This window comes from Palaemon carinicauda, chromosome 42, assembly GCF_036898095.1.
Source record: "Palaemon carinicauda isolate YSFRI2023 chromosome 42, ASM3689809v2, whole genome shotgun sequence".
NCBI classification, from domain to species: Eukaryota; Metazoa; Arthropoda; class Malacostraca; order Decapoda; family Palaemonidae; genus Palaemon; species Palaemon carinicauda.
This window is the reverse complement of record NC_090766.1, coordinates 30,841,334-30,867,971: the sequence shown is the minus strand read 5'-3', so window position 1 is coordinate 30,867,971 and position 26,638 is coordinate 30,841,334. Positions and strand designations below refer to the sequence as shown.

Sequence of the window (26,638 nt, the reverse complement as noted above, 5' to 3'; positions counted from 1 at the left end):
TTAGGCTTTTAGATTTAAAGGGTTGGTTGAACCAGGTTTCCTTTACGGACGAGGAATGTGAACAATAAATCTAAACAGTAGTAAATGGTTGAAAACGTAACGACAAATTGTTTGAGAAGAATACTTGGCATAAAAAGGGCCTGATGGTTCAATCAAAGGATGGAAAATGATAGTTTCATGTACAGTTGAACACAGGAGTTCCTAGCACACCTCACCCTGAGAAACTGCACCCTGTTAAACCATTACTGAGCAGAGTTATTCTGCTTATAGCTCCCTTGACCACTGATGCCATTCCTCCCTACTCTACAATTATCTTTTTGATTATCCGCTTTTAGACGTTTTGATTGTTAGACAAGCAGATTAATTTGAACTTTCTATGTATAGGAAGCAACAAATAACTTTTCTATATACATATATATTTAGGACACACAATAAACATAGATTATTCTGTATCTCGAAGTACTTTGGGGCACTTAGAATATGCAATCATAAATACGTAGAAGATGAGCATACTAAAATTGAATAAACGGTCACTAATCGCTGACATCCAAAATATTTTCCGGAAAACTATGAATACAGCTAAGAAAACCTTTTAGTGTCCAGTTACAGAAAAAGGAAGCAATGAATATCATACTTGGTTTGCCATTTCATGAATGTTTTCAGATGGTACATGTCATAACCCTTTATAAAAATTAGATATAGGGTAGTGTTTAAATATAGTGGTACTTTATAAAATATGAAGATTAAGTATAGCTCTAAAAATTCTATCAACATTATATAACATTCCTTTTCTAGATGTAACTCTTATATCGGCCACACATCTAAAGATATTTCTTTCAGAATAAAACAGCCTAAAATGGCCGTCTCTCGTAGATCTGATAATAATACTTTGACATCCCTCTGGCTGTGATTAAGTCAAAGAATGGACTGGTAAGAGACAGGTGCAATAATCTCATATTAAGGACTATAGTTAAAATAAATATTGTCAAATCCTTCTTAATTGCCTGTACCCAATATTTAAACCTAAGCCTTGGTCTGTTTTCTGTTAAGTCTATATTATCCTCTTTTCTAAAATCTGACTTATCTGGAATCATCAAGAAACTGACAACCGGCGGATCCCCTTCTGTGAAAAACGATAACTGTGTATATTTAACCTCATTTTGAATCCGTAGATGTCACTAATAAGAAGAAAGTGCTATATTCAATCAGATATTTTAGATTTTCCTTTTGTGGCTGTAACACACACATACACACACACACACACACACACACACACACATATATATATATATATATATATATATATATATATATATATATATATATATATATATATATATATATATACATACATATATATATATATATATATATATATATATATATATATATATATATATATATATATATATATATATATATATACATGTATTATATACATACATATATACATATATACATACATATATTTGTATATATATATATATATATATATATATATATATATATATATATATATATATATATATATATATATATATATATATTAATCAATGTAAATATCAAGCAAAATGGCATTTGATATCGAATTAGCCCTTTGGAAATGTATATCCAGCGGAAATTCATTTGTGATAAATTTTTCAGGCTGGACAATGATTCAAACCTATGCCTCTTAGCCGAAACTATACCTGAAGGAAGATATAATTCTATAACAAGTCTGTTGTACATATTCCTATTAAATTCACGAGGTTCTTAGAATTTTAATCAACCCGTATCCACCATCTGCATCATCTATCAGGGTGGAGATGGATTGATTTAAAGTCTTAAAATAGATTCATGAATTCGACATCAATTTGTACACTAGACTTGAAATACAATTACATCTCTCTCACTGGTATGAGTTATGAGTCCCTGTTGGCATGATTTCAACTAAGTGGCATAGGTTTAAATCTTTGCCCCTGCCTGAAGCCTTTATCATAAGTTAATTTCCACTGGATATACATTCCCGAAGGTAGAATTCGATACTAAATGCAGTTGTGGTTGATATTTACAAACCCACACACGCACATACACTCATTATATGTATATATATATATATATATATATATATATATATATATATATATATATATATATATATATATATATACATATATATATATATATATATGTATATATATACATATATATATATATATATATATATATATATATATATATATATATATATATATATATATATATATATATATATATATATGTATATATATATATATATATATATAATGAAAGGCCAGGTCGAAACCGACCATGCCACAAAAGGCCATAAACGAAATCGGAACTTAACGCTACCCGGCTGTTAAGGATTTACTTGGCGAGACATCAGTCTCTTACCAGCGGGTTTTACCCGACTTCCCGGCCCACCACGTGACACAATTGGTAGTAATTCATTCAAATTACCCCTAATGAGTTAATATGGATAAATATCACCACAACATCGTGTTCAAATAGAAATAAATTTCTACTTCATACTTGGGATCAAACGTTGGCCCCTTCTAATGAAAGGCCGGGTCGAAGCCAACCATGCTACGAGAGGCCATAAAAGAAATCGGAACCTAACGCTACCCAGCTGTTAAGGATTTACCTGGCGAGACATCAGTCTCTTACCAGTGAGTTTTACCCGACTTATGTTGATATTTATCCATATATATATATATAAATATATATATATATATATATATATATATATATATATATATATATATATATATATATATATATATATATATACATATATATATGTATATATACATATAAATATATATATATATATATATATATATATATATATATATATATATATATATATATATATATATATATATATATATATATATATATATATATATATATATATATATATATATGTATATATATATATGTTGTATATAACATATATACAGTATATATATTATATATGACATATATATATATATATATATATATATATATATATATATATATATATATATATATATATATATTATATATGACATATATAAATATCATATATGACATATATATATATATATATATATATATATATATATATATATATATATATATATATATATATTTATATATACATGCAATATATGTTTGTGAATTCAATAACTAACAGAATGCTTATTGTTTTAACTTAAAGAGAAATGACAACAAAGGTCTCATCTGAAAACATCTTCTTGATAGAATCCACTTGTAGTTCACATCCCTTATACAGAAGTTGGTGTTCCGTAGAGAGGTAAGTGAAATTCTATGAAACCCAAGTTACATCCTTACTTTCATAAAAATGAAAATAAAATGGATAACATATGGGAGTACAACTTTCTTAACTTTGCTTCATTCCTTTCTTCCTTCCAGCTGGGCAGCTCAACACCCGGAAAAGACAGTTTGGTTTATCTTGGTGTCTCCATTCATAGATGACACCACAGGAGTGAGGAAGAGTCTTTTCAGTCAGTATTCCAATATCAAGATTGTCACCAGTAACCTTGAAGAAATATTCAGCGAGACTCCTCTCTGGGAACTCTTCAACTCGGATAAATGGCAGAGGGGAACATGTAAGTTCAGGGTAAACTTAACTTTGTTCAGAAATCTAGGTAAGCAACATCTACTAAAGGTCTTGCAAACAGTAGCTGGCTGCTGAGTGTACTTACTTTGATCCCTGGAACCCTCTAGTAAAGAGTTCCTCATCAGATTTGGTTCCCACTAAATAACATATTTTCCGAATAAGATGTCTGGCAGGAACTTGAATTATTTACCAGTGTTACTACTAATGAAATTAAGTGTCATATTGAGGTTATGTAGACATGTTGTAAGGCTGAGTGATGGGTGGGGTAAAGGGGGCTTAGGAGGAGCCTATTAGGTGTAGAAGATTTAGAGGGAGTCAAAGGATTAGATGACTGATAGAGTGAAGGGTTTATAGAAGAAGGGTTTGGTGAAGGAGGATGCTTTCGATAAAAAAAGTTGAAGAGGCAACAAAGAAACTGCCCCTTTTTTTAGGAATAGCTGTGGGAATGATGAAATTGTTTGCTATTGGGAAGACTGTATATCAATATTCTCAGATGTAATGGAAGTGCATTACTGGCATTATAAGTATAGATACAAGACCAGCAGAATTAACTATAACATCACTAATAGTCATAGCAGTAGTAGTGAATGACAAATTTAACCTAAGGTTGATAAGTAGATTATACAATAGACTTAGAATTATTTGGGGTAGCCCTTTCCATCTTTAAATATTTTGTGGTTCATGTTTTGATGAAGCATTGGTCACCCCAAATTATTTTTTTTGTTACTCTCTTTTCTCCTTCATTGGTTATGATTCACAACAATCAACAGAACACTTGGTATAGTTGGCTTCATGAATAAGGTGCACTATCGCTTTGGGGAAAATTCTGGCAACTATCCACTTAGAGAAACATCTGATTACTATATCCTTCGAAACATCTATCACCTATCTGCATCTTAGATTGCCATGATGTGTACCGATACTTATGAAATCAACTTTACAAAATTCACTGCTTAGCTAAATAGACCAACCATTGCTATAAGGAACTAGGTAATAAAGGGTCCTCACTAAGAAACGAATTGGGGGTCGGTAAATATGAATGAAAAAAAAAAAGATTTAGTAAATCCCGATTCTTCTGAAAATTAAGTTAAAATAATTATTCCCAACTTCACCCCGGTTTTCTCAAGAGATTTCCTTTTCTTATTCCCAATCCTGGACACTATTCGAAGCAATATCATTCAACAAAAGATAAGGATACTAATAATTTATTACTTTCTCCTCGAATTACTTTTTGATAGGCATTCTAATTTCAATATACAATATCTAAGAATAATTTCCTTTATATTATTATTATTTTTATTATTATTATTATTATTATTATTATTATTATTATTATTATTATTATTATTATTATTATTATTATTATTATTATAAAATAGCCCAGTGAAGAAAGGATATAAGGAAATAAATAAAATACAGCAGAAGTGATGAACAATTAAAATAAAATATTTTAAGAGCAGTAACAACACTAGAATAGACTTTTCATATAATAACATTAAAAAGATACTTATGACAGCCTGTTCAACATAAAATCGCTCTCTGCAAGTGTGAATTTCTGAAGTTCCAGCGATTCAACTCTGTAATTAGGAAGATCATTCCAAAACTTTATCACAGCTGGAATAAAACTTCTAGAAAAATATGTAGCATTGAGCCTGATCATAGAATAGGCATGGCAATTATAATGAACTACATACTTAGTATTAAGAATAGGGAGGTGCTATTAATGCAAAGGATGGTCAGAATCATGAAAAATCTTATGCAGCATGCATAACGAACTAACAGAAACACGGTGTTAGAGACCAATATCTAGATCAGGAAAAATAAATATAATACACCATAAGCTCCTGTCCAACAAATTGTGATGAGATTAAGCTGCTGAAGACCAGACAGGAGAACAATTCTGAAACAAGGCTAATGAAAGATATATTACACTTATTCAGACTAGATTAATCACCGAAAATCTTGAAAGACTTTCTCATAAAGCCAATTTTTGTGCAGTTCAAGAGACAGACCCAATGTGTTTCTTAAAAATAAATTCATTATCAAGAATCACCCCTAAAATTTGAAAAGTCATACCGAGTTAAAAAGAATTATCAATGCTGGGATCCAGATGTTGCGGAGCCACTGTCTTCGTCCTTTATATAAATATACTTTGAGTTTGTTTTATTAGGATTCAACTTTATGGCCCATAATTTGCACCATGCACTAATTTTAGCTAGATCTCTATTAAGGAATTCAGCAACCCCAAATCTACATTCAGGAGATGGAATTGATGCAGAACAAGTAAAATAATTTATATATGCAATAAGCTTGTTTTCAGGCCAAACCACATGCCATGTTTATAATAGTATGAAAAGTAATGATCCAAGAACAATACCCTGAAGATCACCAGATATCACATTCCTATATACTCATTAAGGTACTCAGTACGTCAGCACCAAATCTTTGTGATCTATTAATTAAAAATTCAATAATGATGCTAAGAAAAGACCCACCCACTCTTAACTGTTTGATTTTGAAAACAAGGGCCTCATGATTAACATGGTCAAAGGCAGTACTAAAACCATAGCCAATCATATGATCTTCCTGATCACAATCAAGGGATATCTGTACAGCATTAGAAATTGTAAGAAGGACATCACATGCTCCAGGGCCTTTATGAAAGTCAAATTCCAAACTAAGGAATCACCTTCAGCATCCCTATTTAGGATGTTGCAACAACAACCCCCACACCCTTGATCACACTAAACAGACAATTGTCTCCGCAACACAAACTTTCTCCTTACTTTATCATAAACTGGACTCATAGACAAAAAGGACATAAAAACAAAACATAACTTAAATACTATATTTCTTACAAACTAAAACGCTTAACATTAATCATCCACAATCAAAATAATCACACGTAAAACTAATCAAAAACTTAACACTAAATATATAATAACCATAACACCATTCATATAAACCCAAAAACGCCCTAACTTAAAATTACACCGCACACTAACACCAAAATTTGTATGTTTATATATTATATGTTGACACCAACACAGTGCTTCACAGACTGCCAACTGTCTTTTGCAGCGCACTACCACAGCTCTGTGGGGGGGCAATTTGCCACAACTACTTCCCTGATTTGGGTCCTGGTTATCATCATCATCATCAGCAATCGAAATTTCATTCGCTCCAGGTCATCAACAATTATGTAATCCACAGTAGCCGTATCAACTTTCTTATCATTAGCCAGGTCGACGAAAATCAATTCCACATAAAAAAAAATCTCTCCAAAGGAGGAACTACGGTCTGCAAATGAAAAAAGAGAAACACTTACGAACACTCCTAGCTATCTAAACTATCGCACTATAATAAAAAATAAATAATAAACTTTCTATTATTCAGAATCAATCGCTCTCTCTCTCTCTCTCTCTCTCTCTCTCTCTCTCTCTCTCTCTCTCTCTCTCTCTCTCTCTCTTTTCTCTCTCTCTCTCTCTCTCTCTCTCTCTCTCTCTCTCTCTCTCTGTCGATTTGGCAAAAAAAAAAAAAAATAAAATAAAAATTGATCCTCCACATTCCTCCCCCCTTACTTTGCCAAATCCTTCTACATTTTCCCACAACCACTTACATTATTTTTTTCATTACCCAGTCGCAGTCGAGATCGGGACCTCTACTCAGAGTAACTGGGCATTCATACACTCTCTCATTCATTTCTTCCTTATCACAATCATTCGCTACATGAACACTATTCCTATCTAAATCCTTATCATCTAACATATCATGTACAATCCCATCTTCCTCCTTCTTATCTGGCCCTAAAATTACACTCATTTCTGTCAACAGTTCATCCATTTCATCAAAAACATTCTCAACTTTAGCAAAAGATTCATCATGCTACTTATCACTCCCCTTTCTCTCCTTCTTGCGTTATTCCTTCTTTCTTTTATATCACCTAACGAAAAACCACGCACACTATAAGATCATTCATACTCAGCCATGTTTCATCTGTTTTAATACATTTATCTTCCACACTCATTTACACATTTACACCCTTGTCATGCATATTCGGATTCCAACCCATACCTATAAATTTCCCTTGCACTTTCTCCTCACTTAAAACTTTCAAACGACTCTTTTTCCTTTATTCAACTAACACTATTTGTTTATTTTCCAACCCCAAGTTCTCATGCATACTAGGTTCATAGTTAATTATTTCCAACCAATTATTCATCCCATTCTCATAACCATTGATCTTATTCCCTCCATACAGACAAGAGAATTCACCCAGCTGAACCCTCTTACACTCTAGTTTCCTGAACATCCTGGCTGATTTAGTCACTTCTTCCTACATACTCTAGCTACATGCCCATCTACACCACATTCAGTACACTTACCCCGCGGCTCCTTGCACATTCTAGCATAATGACCAACCTTACCACAATTACCACAAATCACATTCATACGATTACTATGACATCCACTTGCTATGTGCCCAGTCATACCACACCGATAACATTTTACACCTTTCTCTTTCTTGCACTCGCTAATTCTATGCCCTACCTCACCACATCCAAAAACAAGCACCTAGAGCCCATCTACATTCATTCTTCTTATAACCTTCCTTTTCACACCTATGACACTTTTCATCACGGACATAAATATCTGACATACCTCGTTGCGCACTCGCACTCCTATCCCTATTGCGCCAATTACCCTGCCTAAATTCACCATTTACTTGCACAGTTCCTCTGTTACTTGCCCTAACACTCCTATCTATTACCTGATCAGCTATCCTCATTGGCTCTCTCAAAATTGCATCCTTATAACTACCAAGTTCTATTTCACTTTCTTGCATTCCAGTTCTTACACTCACAGATTTACTTTCTTTCATGCACCTATCTAACTGATAATCCTCAACAATCTCTAATATATCATCCCATGTCAATCTCTCATGCGTCCACCTTCCGTTTCAAATTGATTAATTCACACACATTCTCAGATACTGTCGCCAAAAACTTCCTCATTAACTCCTTATTCTCATTTATACCTTCATCTCCATACTTCTTCCTTGCTAACGTTTCTAACCGACATACATACATAGAAAAAGCCTCACCCACATTCATTTGAGCCTCATGAAAATCATATTTACGCCTATACTTAACACTCCCTTTCATACGTTTTACCTGCTCAATTATCCTACCTTTTACATTATCATATTCAACACCCACCACAATCATTATCACACCATATATCGTCAAAAAATACCCAGTCAAATATTCTCCTAACTCCCTAGCCCAAACTCTCTTACTATCACAATACTTATCCTGACAATACCTCTCATGCTCCTTGAAAAACTCGTATACATCGCTACTACTATGCTCACTGAACCTTTCATACCAAGGTACCTCTCTCATAAATACAGTCTTACACACATCACGTTCATTCTCACTGCTATCATCACTGCTACCTTCCTTCTTGTTTCCTACTCCCTCCCTAGAATATAAAGAATTTAATTCCACACTCATACTCCTATCCTTGATTATACTCTTCCTAGCCCTTTCTTACTCCCCACTCTCACCCATTCACGATCATCCTCATGCTCAGCCTGACATTTTCTTCTCTTTCTTCACATAACTTTTACCTTTCCTTTCATCCTTCCTCCCACCTTTCTGTTCATCCTTACTATACCTAGTCCCTTTAACTTCACTATCACTATTACTATCACTATCACTTCCTTTCCCAATATCACTTACCTTAACCATTTCTTCCACCAGCAACCCTTTACCCGTAGCAGAGGCCACTCCTCCGACTGAGCCTTCAACCATGAACTCTTTAATCATATTCATTATTTGACCTGTCGTCAGCCCAAACCGTTCAACCACATGCTCATCCATTCACCTCTCATTCTCTTGTAACCTAATCTCTAACCCTTCTTCCACTCTCTCTACTGTTGCCTTTAACTCCCTAAGCTCCTTCTGCATCGCCTCATTCTCACAGTTCAACCTCTCATTCTCTACTAGCAACCTCTCTTTCTCAACTATCAACTTCTGCCCCCGTTCTTTATAATGCCGCAATTCCTCCCCCAAAGCCGTTTATTTGCCTTCCATTGTCATCAACCTTAAATCTAATTTCTTATCCTATCAGTCCTTCCTCCAAGAGTCCAGCTTCCAATCCCACCTCGGCAGTCCCTATTCGGGCGCCAAAATAATGTGGCTGGATGTTGCAACAACAACCCCCACACCCTTGATCACACTAAACAGACAATTGTCTCCGCAACACAAATTTTCCACTTGCATCATCATAAACTGGACTCTTAGACAAAAAGGTCATAAAAACAAAAATAACCTTAATGCTATATTTCTTACAAACTAAAACGCTTAACATAAACCATCCACAACCAAAATAATCACACTTAAAACTAATCAAAACTTAACACTAAATATATAATAACCATAACATCATTCGTATAAACCCCAAAAAACCCTAACAAACTTAAAATAACACTGCACACCAACACCAAAATTTGAATGTTTATATATTGTATGTTGACACCAACACAGTCGTCCACACACTCCCAACTGTCTTTTGCAGCACACTACCACAGCTCTGTGTTCAACAGTCCACTGGGTGGCAATTTGCCAAAACCACTTCCCTGATTGGAGTCGTCGTTATTATCCTCATCATCATCATTATCTTCAACAGCAATCGGAATTTCATTCGCTCTGGGTCATCAACAGTCATGTAATTCAGAGCAGCCGTATCAACTTTCATATCATTAGCCATGTCGTCAAAAATCAATTCCACGTAAAGAAATCTCTCCAAAGGAAGAATTACAGCCTGCGAAAGAAAAAAGAAAAACACGAACACTCCTAGCTAACTAAACTATCGCACTATAATCAAAGATGAATAATAAACTTTCTATTATTCAGAATCACTCCTAGCAAAGATAAATAAATTATACTTACTGCTGAAATAAACAAAACACCTCCACGCTGCTAAAAAATATGAAGTAAATCCAGTACTCAAACCACACAACTGCCTCTAGCTGCAGTCAAATAAAAAAGAAAATTCACCCAAGACATTCACAGCTTTCCTAACCTAGCTAAAAACATAAACAACAACCTTATTTATACCAACAGTCTTTCTCACAACAAACAATCAATAAACTAACTACCTCTCGCTCGCTGACACACACACATTCTCTGTCTCTCTCTCTGTCTGTCTGTCTTTCTCTGTCTCTCTCTCTCTCTCTCTCTCTCTCTCTCTCTCTCTCTCTCTCTCTCTCTCTCTCTCTCTCTCTCTCTCTCTCTCTCTCTTTGGATTTGGAAAAAAACAAAAATATAAAAATAAATAAAAATTGATCCTCACAAAAATACGTCAAAACGTTTATATAACATAGGTGTTATGTAAATTGGGTGGTAATTAACTGGAATTGAACTACCATAAACACATTTACATATTGGAGAAACATTACCAATTCTCCAAGTGCTAAAATAACTTCTATTTGTTAACATACAGTCTTTACAAAAAACAGGAAAATACTATTTGGGGATACTTCTCCATAGGAATCAGCGTCCATGAACAGAGCTTAAATTTCACGAGAACGAAATGGTAAACTTGTTAGTTTTAGTTTTAGAGGAACAAGAATGAGGAAGATCAAGTCCTCATTACTGTGCTTAATGTCAAACTCATCAGCCAAAAGGGTTGCATTTTCCTTTCAACAGCGAGTGACAGAGCCCTCTGGTTTAAGTTCAAGAGGAACTGTTATGTCTACACCACCAAAGATAGTGCAGACTCAAGAATAGCTCACTACTCATATTCCTACGTTACACTAGAGAGTACTAGAATTTACAATAACCTTAAAGATGGGAAAATATTAAGAAATGAGTTGGATTTCTTAGAATATGAATGGTTGAAACATCAAAACAGCTATTTGAAAAATCTCAGGGGACCATAAACAGAATCGTCGTGACAATTATTCTTAAATATGTATCATATTATTGCTAATACCTATATATGCATAATTTCCAAGGATGCTTTACATTTTTTCTAAATTTCCACAGATTATTAAGCTCTTTTTAATAATCTTATGCAAAAACAAATTGTATTGTGAACAAACTGTTATGATTTCAAACCAACTGTAGGCGGTAGAATATTTAGAATAATTTTTTTTTTAATATTTCTGACCATCCTTGACCTTCTCCTCTTCCCAGATTACTATCCTTCATGTAACACTAGGTATGCAGTTGGTTCTAAAAGTTTTGTCTTCTCCATCACAAGCTTCAATACTACACAAAGTTCTAGAAGTTTTATTCTAGCTATGACCAGACTGTGCAATAATCTTTCTAATGAGGCAGTTGAATCATTAGAACTTAAAGTTCAAAATTACAGGGAATGCTTATTTGTTAAACAGGTTGACGTAAGTTTCTCTTCACAGTTTACACAGGTATATAACATATTTTAACGTTGTTGCTGATCTCAAGATATTTTATAGTCTTTTTCGTAACTTTTCATATAATTCAGGAAATTCATTATTCTCCTTCCTCACTGGGCTATTTTGTCCTTTTTGATGTCCCTGGGCCTATTTTCAACTAAGGTTTTGCTAGTTACTGATGATAAAAAAAAATAGTAAACACAATGATTCTGTATGAAGGTTCCTGCAGTTCAGTACAAATTCTAGAAATTACAGGAAATGAGTCCAGAATGTTAACAATAACTATAAAACATCATATTAAACAAGAGAAGATTTGGAAATTTTACCCGAATAAAAAACAACTGTCTATAAGCAATGTTTAGGCATTCAATTAAGCAATATCATATGCTTCAGGTAGCACAGCCAGTCCTGTGATGACTACATGTATGGTATACAAATTACAAAGCCATAGAATTTTGGACAATGTCTATCCAAAGCTAAGAATTTTATATTGTCTGTTGTTTTAGTTGAAGCATGTGATTAACAATTCACATGATTTTTTTTTTTAGCTGGACTTGAGAAAATTACCATTCCTCAAGAACAAAAATGATACTGATGAGCAATGAATGGATCTTGGCTTTAGCATTTACAGTATGCTAAAAGTGAAAAGCTGTTATTAGAAAGACGAAAATCTCGATTTTCATCTGGATGTTAATACTACGGTAATATTCAAATAGCTAAAAATCAGCTTAAATTTTTATTTATAATTCTTAGGGGGATAGGGGGGGGGGGGGAAGGGAGCGGGAATGAAACTTGAAAATGCTACAATCATGAAAACTGTCGTTAAGCTAGAAGAGAGCCGCTGTAAGAAATATGCCCATCATGTGGATTTCCTAAAATAATAATTTGAGTATCCACTTGTACAAAATAGCCTGGGCCAAAATCAACCTAAGCGACATGCTGCGAGTGGCACTAGTGTGGAAGTGGGGTGGCATCTACGCAGACACTGATTCCATTTGCATCAGAAGCACGTCGAATCTCACTGACGCCGTAGGAATGTTCAATGACACTGGAATAAATAATGCCATTCTAATTGGTCAGCCTCGGCATAAGGTCTTCAGGATGCTTTTGGAGGACATTCAGAAAAATTTCAGGGTAAGTTACTCTGGAGGATGACAACTACATTGTAGTTATCATCTAGGAAATTTTTACAATTTTAACTTTTCGAACCTTAAACCATCATGCAAAAAATACTGTGATATGGCAATAAGTCATATATATATATATATATATATATATATATATATATATATATATATATATATATATATATATATATATATATATATATATATATATATATATATATATATATATATATATATATTTGGGCTCAGGCCATGTCGTCCTGATGGAAGTTCCTAAAGGGTAGCTTCCTAGGGTATATTTGACTACAGTGATATTCCCAGAGAATTTTACCTTAAGGTATCCAGAATTCTAACTCCTGGAGCGAATATCCCTAATTACATCTAACAGGGATATCGCATAATATCAGAGGACGTATTCTTGACACGTCACATAGCTATCTTCACCCCGAACAGTATTAACCCTTCGAGGCATTATAGTGACAAGAATCTGAAACGAGAATGAAAAGAGAGCCGTTCCCAAGGAATCTCTCCTATTCCGTTTCCAGTGTGTATCTGACGAAGGGGGCAGCGCCATCTCTATTCCTTTTCGTGTAGCTCTACTACTCGGTGTTTTCCCTTGTGTTCTCTCGTATTTTTGGATATTAATCAACATTATGATGCCCTCTCTGGCCCCTTCTCCCTCTGGAAAGTTGAATATTATCTTTACTTTGTATAAATGTAAGCTCTTGTCGTTTTGAATGAAATCGAAAGTGATCTTAACGTAAACAAGAGCTTTTGCCTACCGGAAGCATCCTGGATGCTGTTGCTCGCTATATATGGGTCATTTAGTTAGCCAAAGCGACGTTCCCGGTTTTTACGCTTTAATAAATCTAGCTATTTAGCTCCTCTAGGAATTCTTATATAATGCCGTTAGTTTTCAGTTCGGCGATTTAGGTAACCGATCTTGCCCTTCGCAAGGCTTAGTAGCCTGGGCGTCTAGGCCTAGTACTTTCATGCATGATATATGTTTTCCGAGTGTTATGTTATTGAAGCTATAGGCAAATATTTTATACATGTAAGATATTGTTGAATTTTCTTCTCCAAGATTGTATACGAGAGAGTTTCGTTGATTTAGGTAATCGATTCTCACCGCACCTAGGCTAGTAGCCTATGGGGCTTTAGTATACTCTCGCACACATCCCCGGTTGTTCTTTCCTCCCGGAGAATAAGTTCAATCCCTTTCTCCCTCTGAGTAAGCCTTAGGCTTAGTCCTAGTGGTTCTATCTGAATAATATACAGGTATAACTATACTGGGATATGTCTGTCCTGACCCGCTAACCAGAGTAACTGGTTTTTGAAGTTGGGGCAGAACATCAGAGTTTTAGTCTGTGGTCTGCGTCTTCCTAGCATAGAGAATGAGTTTCCTTTGCTAGGTTAGGTGCAGACACAGGAGACTTTGCTTCCCTAGCCCACATCTGAAGGATTCTGTGCGAGATGATTCCTTCTTCTAGTGGTCTAGCAGGCTGTCCTGTGTTGTTATTCTCGGGCTGGAGAAAGAGTCTTCTCCGTTGCCTGGCGAAATAACTACACCTAACTTGGTTCTGTTATGGAGAAGGATAGCAAGTATAGCCAACCTTCCTCCTTATAGACAAACTCTATGTTAGGATGAGCTTTCCTAACTGCTGAGTGTGTCTCATACTAGAACGAAGTTTACAGGACCCTTATCCCGCTCCCCTCTTTTTCTTAGTGATGGCCTAACCATCACATCTCTTGGCCGCAGTCCTACTTCTGTGCCTAGTGTAGGTTAGGATGGGGGACTGGCTCAGCTCTCTGCCGGCCAGCAGTAACGTGCTGGCCGGCAGAGACCCTTTTTCTTCTGCAGAGTGAACCGCAGACCTCCCTTGGTCTCCCTTCCATGTCTGCTGGTAGAGCCCGGCAGGCTATGGATATATAGGAAGCCTGAATGCTACATTCTCCCCTTCCATATGTTCACTCTTTCTGGATGAAGGTTGTATGGCAATGCTGCCTTATAACCGTACATCCATACTGTTTCTCTTGATAGTGTATTGTACTCCTAGCCCGGCTGCCGGCTTAAACGGCCGGCAGCCGGGTAGGTGGAGGTTCTCTGGTTTGTAGTCACTGCCGGCCGGCATGGGTATCACTATCTTTTCCTGCTGGCAGTAGAAACACTTCCCGAGATCTGCCGGCCACTACGATTAGCGGCCGGCAGTCGGGTGCTAATGTTTTCAGTTGCCGGCCGGCACACCTGCCGCCTATTAGTTAAAGGTAGCATACCTTTGAACTATACAGGGGTAAATGCTGGCCGGCACAACAGCATGCGATGTACAGTAGTTACTATATTTGTGGTGTAGTACACACTGCATTAATAAAGAGTTTGTTGTAACACTAAAGTTCTTCCAACATACTTAGTGTTATCTTGTACACCTTTTGTTGAGACCGTACAATATATAGAAAGTGAGTTCTATCTCTATTCATTCTATCCTGTATATTAAGACTTTATTTCAAGGTGTGAGCTACACCTTAACTTTCCGCTTAGGAAAATATATAAGGTATTTTAGAATAGGAATTAACCTTAGTTTTAACATCTTGGGAAGTTACAGCAATTGGCTGGGCAGGAAATACAAGTATGTGTCTTTCCTTCTTTCCTTTTTAGCTTTACTGTATAAGCTACATGTATTAACAATAAGTGAAAAGCCTTCTCTGATACTCATGGATTTTCTTCTCTTTACAGGAGGACCATCCGAAGTGTGGGAGTATGTTCTGCAATGTCCGCGGTAAGAACTTCTGTGGACATGAGTTATGCAGGAGGCACGCAGCCTGCGCAGCCTCCAAAGGTTTTCTCTGGTATTACAACCCTCGGGTATGTATCATATATTCTAACCTGATTACCGAGGCATTTGACACCCCTAAGTTGGCGGAGTCAAGGGATGCTGTTAGAGAAAAGTTGCGAACCTGGGTGAGGAGTTTTCAGAAAAACACTTCAGGCCCCTACCTTCCAAACGAAAAGATGAAGGCCTACCTTTTCCCTAAGGCATCGACTGATGCAGTCATCCCTCAGCCTCATGAGAAGCTACCAACCGTCCAGAATCCGATAGATTTTGAAGTCTCGGCCGCCCTTCAAGACATCCAATTGGACGATAGGATGTCAGAGGTGTCGGATTATACAGAGAAGGACCTTCTGGGAGAAGGTCAGGAGGAGGAGCTGACCCAGGCTCCAGATATAGAAGAGGAAGAAATCGACGAGGTGTCGGTTACATCGGTTCCAGCCCCAGAACCTGTTCCCTCTACATCGTCTGCTATCCCAGATGATCTGAGAAGGATTCTTTCTTCTATTGTTGAAATGATTCAACAAATACAAAAGAAGAATGATGAATACGAAGCTGCGATAAAACTGGAGATATGCAGACTCGCAGTATCACGTGGGCCCCAGAAGCGACTCAACGTGAAGGATCTTCCTTTGTGCTTGGATACCAATCCTTGGAGGTATGCCGAACACATGCCAATGACAACCAGGAAGATTGTTATATTGGAGAAGTTGGGCTCAATTCCCCTGGAAGATGTGGAATTTTGGCCCAACAAACACTCTTACCCGGACTGCTATGTCCGTCTTAGGAAGGAGCCAGCCTCAAAGGAGGAAATGGAGCCGAAGGAGGTCATAGTCCTTGACCATAGTAAAGCACGGGCATCACTAGCAAGCTCGATGAAAGAGAAGGGGCTCACGAACTCAAAGGTGCTTCCCTCCTTTGTGGCTTCTCCAACCAGAGCCTTTCCCTTTATGGAAAAGGGATATAAGGCAGCCTTGAAGGCGGCGGAGGCAAGGAAACCATGCCCCTCCTGGAGGAATGCAAGCCGTTATCCTTGACCTTATCATTGGATCAAAAAGACTGGAAGGACGTTCACCTTACCTTCTGAGTTGGATAGTTGGAAGCTGATATTACCGAACATCAGTTTGTTGAGGAACTTCCAAAGCTGTCGGAGTTTCTCTTCCGCAGAGAGCAAGAGACGAAAGAAAGACTTGCGGCATCGATGTCGTTGCAAACGACTTTTAAAAACGATGGCAAGTGACCCCAAGAAACAGGACACGTTCATGGTAGTGGCCAAAACCTATCTGGCCACAGTTACAAAGGATCTCTATAGCTTTATTAAAGCTAGGAGAGCCTGTAGAGAGTTTGTGTTCGCCTCGGCAGCGGTGAGGCACGAACTGAGGAGACTGATTTCCTCTTGCATATGGGGTAAAGACCTCTTTCCCAACGAAGTAGTTAAAGAGGTAATAAACAAAGCCGCCATGGAGAATGGGAACCTTCTCCAAAAGTGGGGCTTAAACCTTAAGAGAAAGTCTTTTCCGGATGAGGGTCCCCAACCCAAGAAGAAGACAAAAAGGCCTAGGCTATCCTCTCTGCTGGCTAAGCCCTACCGACAGCAACAACAGCAACTTCCTGTGACCGCGGTGCCTCAGATAGTAGCACAACCTCCAACCATGTACCAGTTGATACCTCAACAAGTGGCGACACAGTCGCCAGTTTTTAACCCAGCTTTTGAAAGGCAGACTTCTTCCTTTCAATCAAAAGCTAGAGGAACCGCCAGTGGTTCTTCTAGACGCCCTTCAAGGGAAGGGGATTCAGGGGAGGAGGCAGTCAAGAAGGCAAGGCCTCAGGTCCGCAACAACAGAAGTGAGATGCTTCCAGTAGGAGGGAGACTACATCTATTTAGCGATCGTTGGACCTTCGATCCCTGAACCTACAGCCTAATAAAGAAGGGACTAGGTTGGAGCTGGAACAGTCCTCCACCTCCATTTCCTTAGTTCTTCCAACAATCTACCCCCATTCTGGAAGAATATGTCCGAAAACTCTTAGTGAAAAGAGTAATTCGAAAAGTAAAGTCCATCAAGTTCCAAGGAAGGCTGTGTTGTTTTCCAAAGAAGGACTCAGAAACTCAGAGTCATTCCGGACTTGTCACCATTCAACAAGTTCATATTGAACTACAAGTTCAGGATGCTCACACTTCAACACATAAGGACCCTACTGCCCAAAAAGGGCATATACCGTCTCCATAGACTTGTCAGACGCTTATTGGCACGTTCCAATTAATCGTCACCTCTCCTCCTACCTAGGGTTCAAGTTACAAAGAAGACTTTACTCCTTCAGAACCATACCATTCTGGCTAAACATAGCCCCAAGGATTTTCATGGAGCTTGCAAACGCAGCCATCCATCAATTACGCCTAAAGAGGATTCAAGTAGTGGCCTACTTGGACGACTGGCTGGTGTGGGCAGCATCCAGGACAGAATGCATGCAAGCCTCTAAGATAGTGATCCAGTTCCTGGAACATCTGGGATTCAAGATCAACATCAAAAAGTCTCGACTATCTCCAGCTCAAAAATTTCATTGGGTGGGAATCTATTGGGATCCAATCACATCGACTTTCCATTCCTGGGAAGAAGAGGAAAGAAATAGCAGATCCTATCAAGAGACTATTGAAATCCAAACGGATATCAAGACGCGAACAGGAGAGAGTGCTGGGCTCTCTACAGTTTGCTTCGATAACAGATTCAGTGCTAAGAGCACAGCTAAAGGATGCAACAGGAGTCTGGAGAAAATACGCATCAAACGTGCTAAGAGATCTGATGAGACCAATACCGACTCGACTGCGAACGCTTCTCAAGTCATGGTCCAAAGTCAAGCAGATGAAGATATCAATGCCTCTTCAACCTCCTCCCCCGTCAGTTACTATCCATACAGACGCTCCAAAGGAAGGCTGGGGAGGCCACTCTCATCAGAAGAGAGTCTAGGAAGTTTGGTTCAATCTTTTTAAGTCATTTTCACATCAACTTTCCAGAAGCCATGGCAGTACTTCTGACACTAATGAAAGTTCTCCTCGCCACTCGAACCATGTAAGATTGGTTCTAGACAGCAAGGTGATAGTGAGATGCCTGAATCGACAAGGGTCGGGACCGCCTCAAATCAACCAAGTGATGTTGGCCATATTCCGTTTGGCGGAAAGAAAGAAATGGCACCTGTCAGCAGTTCACATTCAATCGGTCCGCAACGTGACAGCGGACGCTCTATCCAGGTTCACACCGATAGAGTCAGAATGGTCTCTAGACGCAGGATCGTTCTCCCTTATCTTGAGTCAAGTCCCGGAACTGCAGATAGACCTCTGCGACGAAAGACAACAAGTAGAATGTGTCCCCGTACGAGGATCCGCTATCGGAAGCAGTGGACACTATGTCCCTAGACTGGAACAGATGGTCCAGGATTTACCTGTTCCTTCTGCACAACCACCTCTGAGGGTCCTCAGTATGAGGTCCTTCAAAAGGAAAGTGGCTATAGTGGCCCACATGTGGCCAATCAGCGTTTGGTTCCCTCCAGCATTGGAACTACGACTAAAGTTTGTACCGCTACCGGACTCAGCGAGTACAGAAGTCGACTGTCTTGGCTTCATCACAGAAAACCCGGAACCTGTATCTCATAATTTTCTCTCCCTAACGATGAGAGAAAAAAGCTGCGGGATATCAAGAGATAATATAGACTTTTTGGAGAAATTTAAGTCCAAATCTACCAGAAGACAATATGAGTCATTATGGAAGAAGTGGGTGTCTTTTGTCAAGGCGAAGAAACCAAAAAGAATTCTTGATTGACTTCTGTTTATTTTCTTCATTCACCTTCATGAGTAAGGTTTAGCAGCCAACACAATATCAACGTGCAAGTCTGCCTTGACAAGACCGATACTATATACCTTTCAGGTCGACCTTTCTAACGACAATTTTAATAAAATTCCGAATGTCGGTGCTAAGCTTAGACCTTCAGCGCCTCTAAGACCCATTTCATGGGCAGTAGATAGGGTTCCTCATTTGCATTAATATTGAATAATGAGGAGTGGGCTTTGAAGGATTCAACTAAAAAAGTTATGTTTCTGTTTGCACTCGCTTCGGGGGCTAGAATTAATGTAATAGTGGCTCTCTTGAGAGAGGAAGGCCACGTTCGGTTCTTGAAAGGGGGAGAACTGAATCTGTTTCCAGACCCAACGTTCTTGCCAGGAACAAGCTACCCACCAACAGGTGGGGTCCCTAGAGAATCTGCCCTCTGAAGGAAGATGCATCACTATGTCCAGTGGAGTGCCTAAAGGTCTATCTTCATAGAACTTCAAACTTTAAGGGAGGACAGCTGTTCAAAGGAGAAACCTCGGGTTCAAATTTATCTCTGAAACAACTAAGGGCGAAACTCACCTATGTTATTCGCAGAGCGGATCCAGACAGTACACCTGCAAGTCATGATCCGAGGAAAGTTGCCTCTTCCATAAAATCTATTGCAAGTGGAGCAACTCAAGAGGTCTGTGGTAGCAGCAGGTAGAATTCTTAAACCTTCTGTTTACATCTGCGAGGAACAGTGTAATTAATTAGGGACGATTAATTAAGAGGGTGGGTGTGTAGTCACAGTCAGTTACTACAGACAGAGCGATAGGCCACTAACGTGTCCTTACGAACTGTTCCATTGACTTTAGTGAACTATAGCATAATACGGACACTTGTGCCAAGCGTTTCTTATGCTAGTGTAAATAAATAGTAATACATACTGTATAATTATTATTAATAATTCGATTGAAGTGAAAAATCTGTTTCATGTTAGACGAAACAATATTTTCTGTTGATTTTTTTCTTTATGCTTTAACGGATATCGTCCACATTTCATAAATTTTATAAATGTTGAACTGATATGTATGCTTATTAAATCTTTAATAAAATGGTTCATAGTGAACCCTGCGTCTTATTCGCCGACACTCATTTTATTTCAAATGTACTGAGCATTAAGATTAAAATATGGATAATTTTAACATGGAATGTCTTTTAAGATTGTTCCTTTCTTCAAGCAAAAATCCACTCGCTTAACCCTTCCTTAGGAAGGGTTAACGTTATACCCTAAGGGGATGGTGGTAGAGATGCAAAATTTGTTTTTATACGGATACAACTGTTATCCAATAGTTTAATAAGAGTAGATACCTTGGGGGATATGTCAGGAATTCATACTGACATTGGTGACTCTTATAGAAACTTTCCTTTATGATGTTAGGGCGAGACCACTATACAAGCTTGTCATTTTGTCATCCATAGTTATCATATACTCCTCGAGACTTTTTCCAGAGTCTAGTACGACTCTTTCCCTGTAGGGGGCAAGAAGTACTAACAATGATGTATGACGGTAATACCATAGGTCTCTAGGTCTAGACGGACCAGGAAAATACTTTCTTGAGCGTACGGCACCAGTTGAGAATCCACAGATACAGTAATGCTCTGGTAAACTTCCATCAGGACGACATGGCCTGAGCCCAAAAAACGGATTTTGATCGAAACGAAAAATCTATTTTTGGGTGAGGTAGCCATGTCGTTCTGATGGACCCACCCTTCCTTTTATTGTGAAAAGGGCTTATTGATCCTTCCTTATAAAACAGTATCTGTAGCACATCGTATATCGCTACAAGGAATAGAGATGGCGCTACCGCCTTTGTCAGATACACACTGGAAACGGAATAGGAGAGATTCCTTGGGAACGGCTCTCTTCTCACTCTCGTTTCAGATTCTTGACACTGTAACCCCTCGAAGCGTTAATATTGTTCGGGGTGAAGATAGCTATGTTACGTATCAAGAATACGTCCGCTGATATTATGCGATATCCCTGTTAGATTTAATTAGGGATATTCGCTCCAGGAGTTAGAAGTCTGGATACCTTAAGGTATAATTCTCTGGGAATATCACTGTAGTCAAATATACACTAGGAAGCTACCCTTTAGGAACTTCGCTCAACATTCGTTTTATATATAAGTAGTATGGAGACAGGGGCAATTACTCAAGGATAAACATATTGGAGTACGGAGAAGCGTTCTGTCTTTCATCCATTTATTAGCGCCGACGTTTCGTATCGGCTTGATACATTTTCCAGGCTGAAACGATTACAAATCAATTTCTTACACTATAAGTAAAAAGATACACACAACGTTTACCAGAACCAAATTAAAAACCTTTTTAAAAGATTAAGAATAAAAACAGAGTAAAAACAGAAACACAAAACAACTGCTGTTCTGTGTTTTTGTTTTTACTCTTTTTACTCTGTTTTTATTCTTAATTTATTAAAAAGGTTTTTAATTTTGGTGTTGGTAAACGTTGTGTGTATCTTTTTACTTATACGCAATTAATTTGTAATCGTTTTAGCCTGGAAAATGTATCAAGCTGATACGAAACGTCGGCGCTAATAAATGGATGGAAAACAGAATGCGTCTCCCTACTCCAATATATATATATATATATATATATATATATATATATATATATATATATATATATATATATATATATATATATATATATATATATATACATACATATATATATATATATATATATATATATATATATATATATATATATATATATATATATATATATATATATATATATATATATATATATATATATATATATGTGTGTGTGTGTGTGTGTGTGTGTGTGTGTGTGTGTGAGCGCAAGTGTGTATAGTGTATTGTTCGTATGTTAATATAATGTATATCAATAATGTTATTCAAATCCTCATAGCCAAAATATGAGAGCTAGCAAACAGGGAGAAATCCTTAGAATTCGTTTTACAAAAATGAAACTATAGTTTCTATATACTGTGATATATCGAAAAGTCTTCAATTGAATATACCATTATTCATCCCAATATTACAATACATCTCAAGCCACTTTCTGAAATCTACTCTCTTATTCCCCAAATTTCAGTTGAGGAGTTTAAATTACCTAATTTACACTCCAGCGGATCCATGCAATTCTCGATCAACAAATTGTTATGTTGCAGTGCAATAGTAGTTTTACTTATCTTCATTCACAGGGTGACATTTGGGGTGCGATTGGGCCACAGGCTATTACAAGAGTGATGAATGAGTTGTGCAAAACAAACAACTTTGTAGAGATCGCCAAAAATGATAAAGGATGCGCAAACATGACAGTGCTTCCCATTGAGTCATTGTATCCTATACCTTACCAAAAACACAAGAAATACACAGAAGATAGAAAAGAAACGGACTTGGCAAAGGTAAAACAGGTTGTGAAGTATTCATCTTTAAGGATAAGAAAAAAAATATGATGGGCATGTGTTCAGGCATTACTTTTAGAATATGCTGATAATCTTAACACTTCTAATAAGTCAGGTCTTACGGAATCAAACCTAGAATTGGAAGTCTTGTTATACATAATTTCTTTTGTTCAATCATAAAACCTGTAGAAGGATTGATGCACGAAACTGGGCCACATTCAGCATCTAGGTGTAACTGGGGGAAACCTTTGTAGTAACACCATGAAGTACAGTAAAAGTTTAAAGAGATTGAGCAGCAAAATGGAAGAAAATAAAATAGAACAGATGTAACTTAAAGGCTAAAAAGTAGGGACCAAAATAACATTGTGAATTTTTTTTTAGTAAATATCTACAGTGCACAACTTGGAGCACACTGATGACACTACCCCCTTAGGGATAATAGTTATAGAAAAGAATTGCCCAAATTTAAGGATATTTATAAAACTAAACCCCTTCCTTAAATAAAACAGTAACTATGTTACACAAAACCCATGTGTAAATTCATCGTCACACAATCATCTCAGCTGAAATTAAACCCAAAGAGAAATAAAAACAAATAAAATCTAATCTGTGTAGCGAAAACAGCAACATGTTCTGATATCACTTCAAGTCCCCAACACCAAGAAACCAAGTAAGGAATCCAGTAAATCTCCATTAATTGTATCATAGAGCCACTGCCTGTCCTGGCCGGTTCCTAAGGTTTGTGGAGGAGGGTGCTCTTGAGCAATCATTAAATCTTTGAAACCCTTCAATACCTCACTTCATTTATGATAACATTTATAAAATAATTTCCCTTATATCAGAACTTCTCACTAGTTTATTTGCCTGTCACAGCTCACAAATGGCAGGCTACCAGATTTTCATCTATTTTTTCTCTCAAACTTATAACCATATATGCCATCCGTGAGTAGGTGTAGGATAAGCATCTTCATCCATTTGCACATTTACGATAGAAAATTTCTACGAAAAAGGGAGAATGATTCAAAAAAGCCTAGGTACAATGGAAAAAGGGGTGACAGAGCAAGAGTAGTCACATCGCTACTTGTACATTTGATTAGATTTACGAAATCAGGGCACATTATCCTGCACTAGGGACTAGGAGGCCATTCTGTAATCAAATTGAAAATGGGGGAAAATCATGCAGTTGCATTAAAAAGCTAAAACTTAGAAAGGTTGGTCTGCAAGAAGGAAGCAAAGAATAAAGGATAAAGGGGAAAACTAAAACGATCTTGCTATTGGGTTCGAATGAATGCAACAAAGATATTTCAGTAATGCCTATAGTACACAACTTGAGATGCACAGAAGACACTGCCCAGTGGATGACCCGACCGCTAGACCTGGACAGAGCATAGGCTCAAGTCAAAGAACTGTGGCAATGCTTCCATATTCTGTAGTCAAGTAGTTTATTTTTAGAAGGCTTATCTCATCCCACTTCAACTTGTGTTGTTGGTCAAATTGGCAGATTTCTTATCGCACATCAAAGACAATATATCAGCTTCTTTTATTTAGCCCAGCAAAGAAGACGAACAACATCTCAAGTGACGGAAAGGAAATTATATAGGTAAAGACGACATTCGATGTTTCCCGAATGAGGATTTCTAAAATAAATGGACGAGAGGGTGAAAATTAAATCAACCTCAAGCACAGATTGTATCAAGTAAAATACAATAATATATGAAAAATAATCTAAATAATGGAAGGACTTATTTTTTCTTTCACAGCTATTCAATGGCTCATACGTCCTGCACTTTTGGAACAAGTTGACAATGAATACTCCAGTCAATGCAAAGGGCCACAGCATCCTGAATACTGCAGCCAAGACGTTTTGCCCCGTCACCTACAATATTGCAACGTTGAATTCTAATTTCTTTTAGAAGTAATGCCAACCATCTTATATGTCACTAAAGTGCATCCTTAGTTTGCTTGATATTTTCTTTCAGAATTCATAAAGAAATAGTTCTACCCAATCGTTTTTGAAAGTGGTACATATTTTTTTGTGTATTTTTTCATCACTTAAACTATGAAGGTCTACCAGGGGAGCATCCTGTGCAGCCAATGCCTGGCCCTCTCAGGTAAGAATTTGAGAGGAGAGGGGTTCTGCATACAGATCCTTTGTATACATGGTCTTTCTCAAAGACTGTACTGTTACTTTCCCTTGCCGCCTATGAGTGACATTTGAATTTTAAAATAGCACATGCAACATTTTGGGAGAACTACTCCTTACAATTATATAAAGAATTTTCAATTTATATATGTTAAGCGATCAGTGTAACTGGTACCCCAAGACAAGTAATAACTTACGGCAAACATCACCGAGTTAACAATTTGGCCTCTTAATAGTTTTTGTATTCTCACGAGCCCAAAGTGCAATGAATAATTTCACAACAAATGATATCTCCCTCAATTATTGCTTAACTATAATTTGACCTAATTGGGTGCATTATATTTTCTATCTAGAGTTGTTATCGGTGTTACTAGAAAGACAAAGCCCAGAGAATTCTTCATCAATGAAAGTCATTGGACCATCATACATGCAATCTATTTGCCATTATCAAAGGCAGCATAAGATTTCAAAAGGCTCATGTGATAGTTGATCTTGCTTTCTTTCTGCCATCACGATCAGTAAAGATATGTCATTGTCTTTCTTACTTTATCCTGGCAGAATAACTTCCCAGAAGCCCCGGATGACCTTTCATGTTATGATATATATATATATATATATATATATATATATATATATATATATATATATATATATATATATATATATATATATATATATATATATATATATATATATATATATATATATATACATATACCAAAGGCACTTCCCCCAATTTTGGGGGGTAGCCGACATCAACAATGAAACAAAACAAAAAAGGGGACCTCTACTCTCTACGTTCCTTCAGCCTAACCAGGGACTCAGCCGAGTTCAGCCGGTACTGCTAGGGTGCCACAGCCCAACCTCCCACATTATCCACCACAGATGAAGCTTCATAATGCTGAATCTCCTACTGCTGTACCTCCGCGGTCATCTAAGGCACCGGAGGAAGCAGCAGGGCCTACCGGAACTGCGTCACAATCGCTTGCCATTCATTCCTATTTCTAGTACGCTCTCTTGCCTCTCTCACATCTATCCTCCTATCACCCAGAGCTTTCTTCACACCATCCATCCACCCAAACCTTGGCCTTCCTCTTGCACTTCTCCCATCAACTCTTGCATTCATCACCTTCTTTAGCAGACAGCCAATTTCCATTCTCTCAACATGGCCAAACCACCTCAACACATTCATATCCACTCTAGCTGCTAACTAATTTCTTACACCCGTTCTCA

At 37.2% G+C, this 26,638-nt stretch overlaps 1 protein-coding gene across 2 annotated transcripts in view; it reads left to right on the top strand.

The window, feature by feature from the left end:
* Positions 1–25,979, top strand: part of LOC137632787 (lactosylceramide 4-alpha-galactosyltransferase-like) — a 53,027-nt gene extending 27,048 nt beyond the window's left edge. Inside the window, exons 4-8 of one of the 2 annotated variants that reach the window (XM_068364871.1) lie at positions 3,206–3,301; positions 3,421–3,617; positions 12,964–13,187; positions 23,059–23,262; positions 25,023–25,979. In XM_068364871.1, the coding sequence (XP_068220972.1) occupies positions 3,206–3,301; positions 3,421–3,617; positions 12,964–13,187; positions 23,059–23,262; positions 25,023–25,175 (874 nt within the window). In that variant the 3' untranslated portion in view covers positions 25,176–25,979. The remainder of the gene's footprint in view (positions 1–3,205; positions 3,302–3,420; positions 3,618–12,963; positions 13,188–23,058; positions 23,263–25,022) is intronic. The other variant, XM_068364872.1, reaches the window with a different exon arrangement.
* The last annotated feature ends 659 nt before the right edge of the window (positions 25,980–26,638 follow it).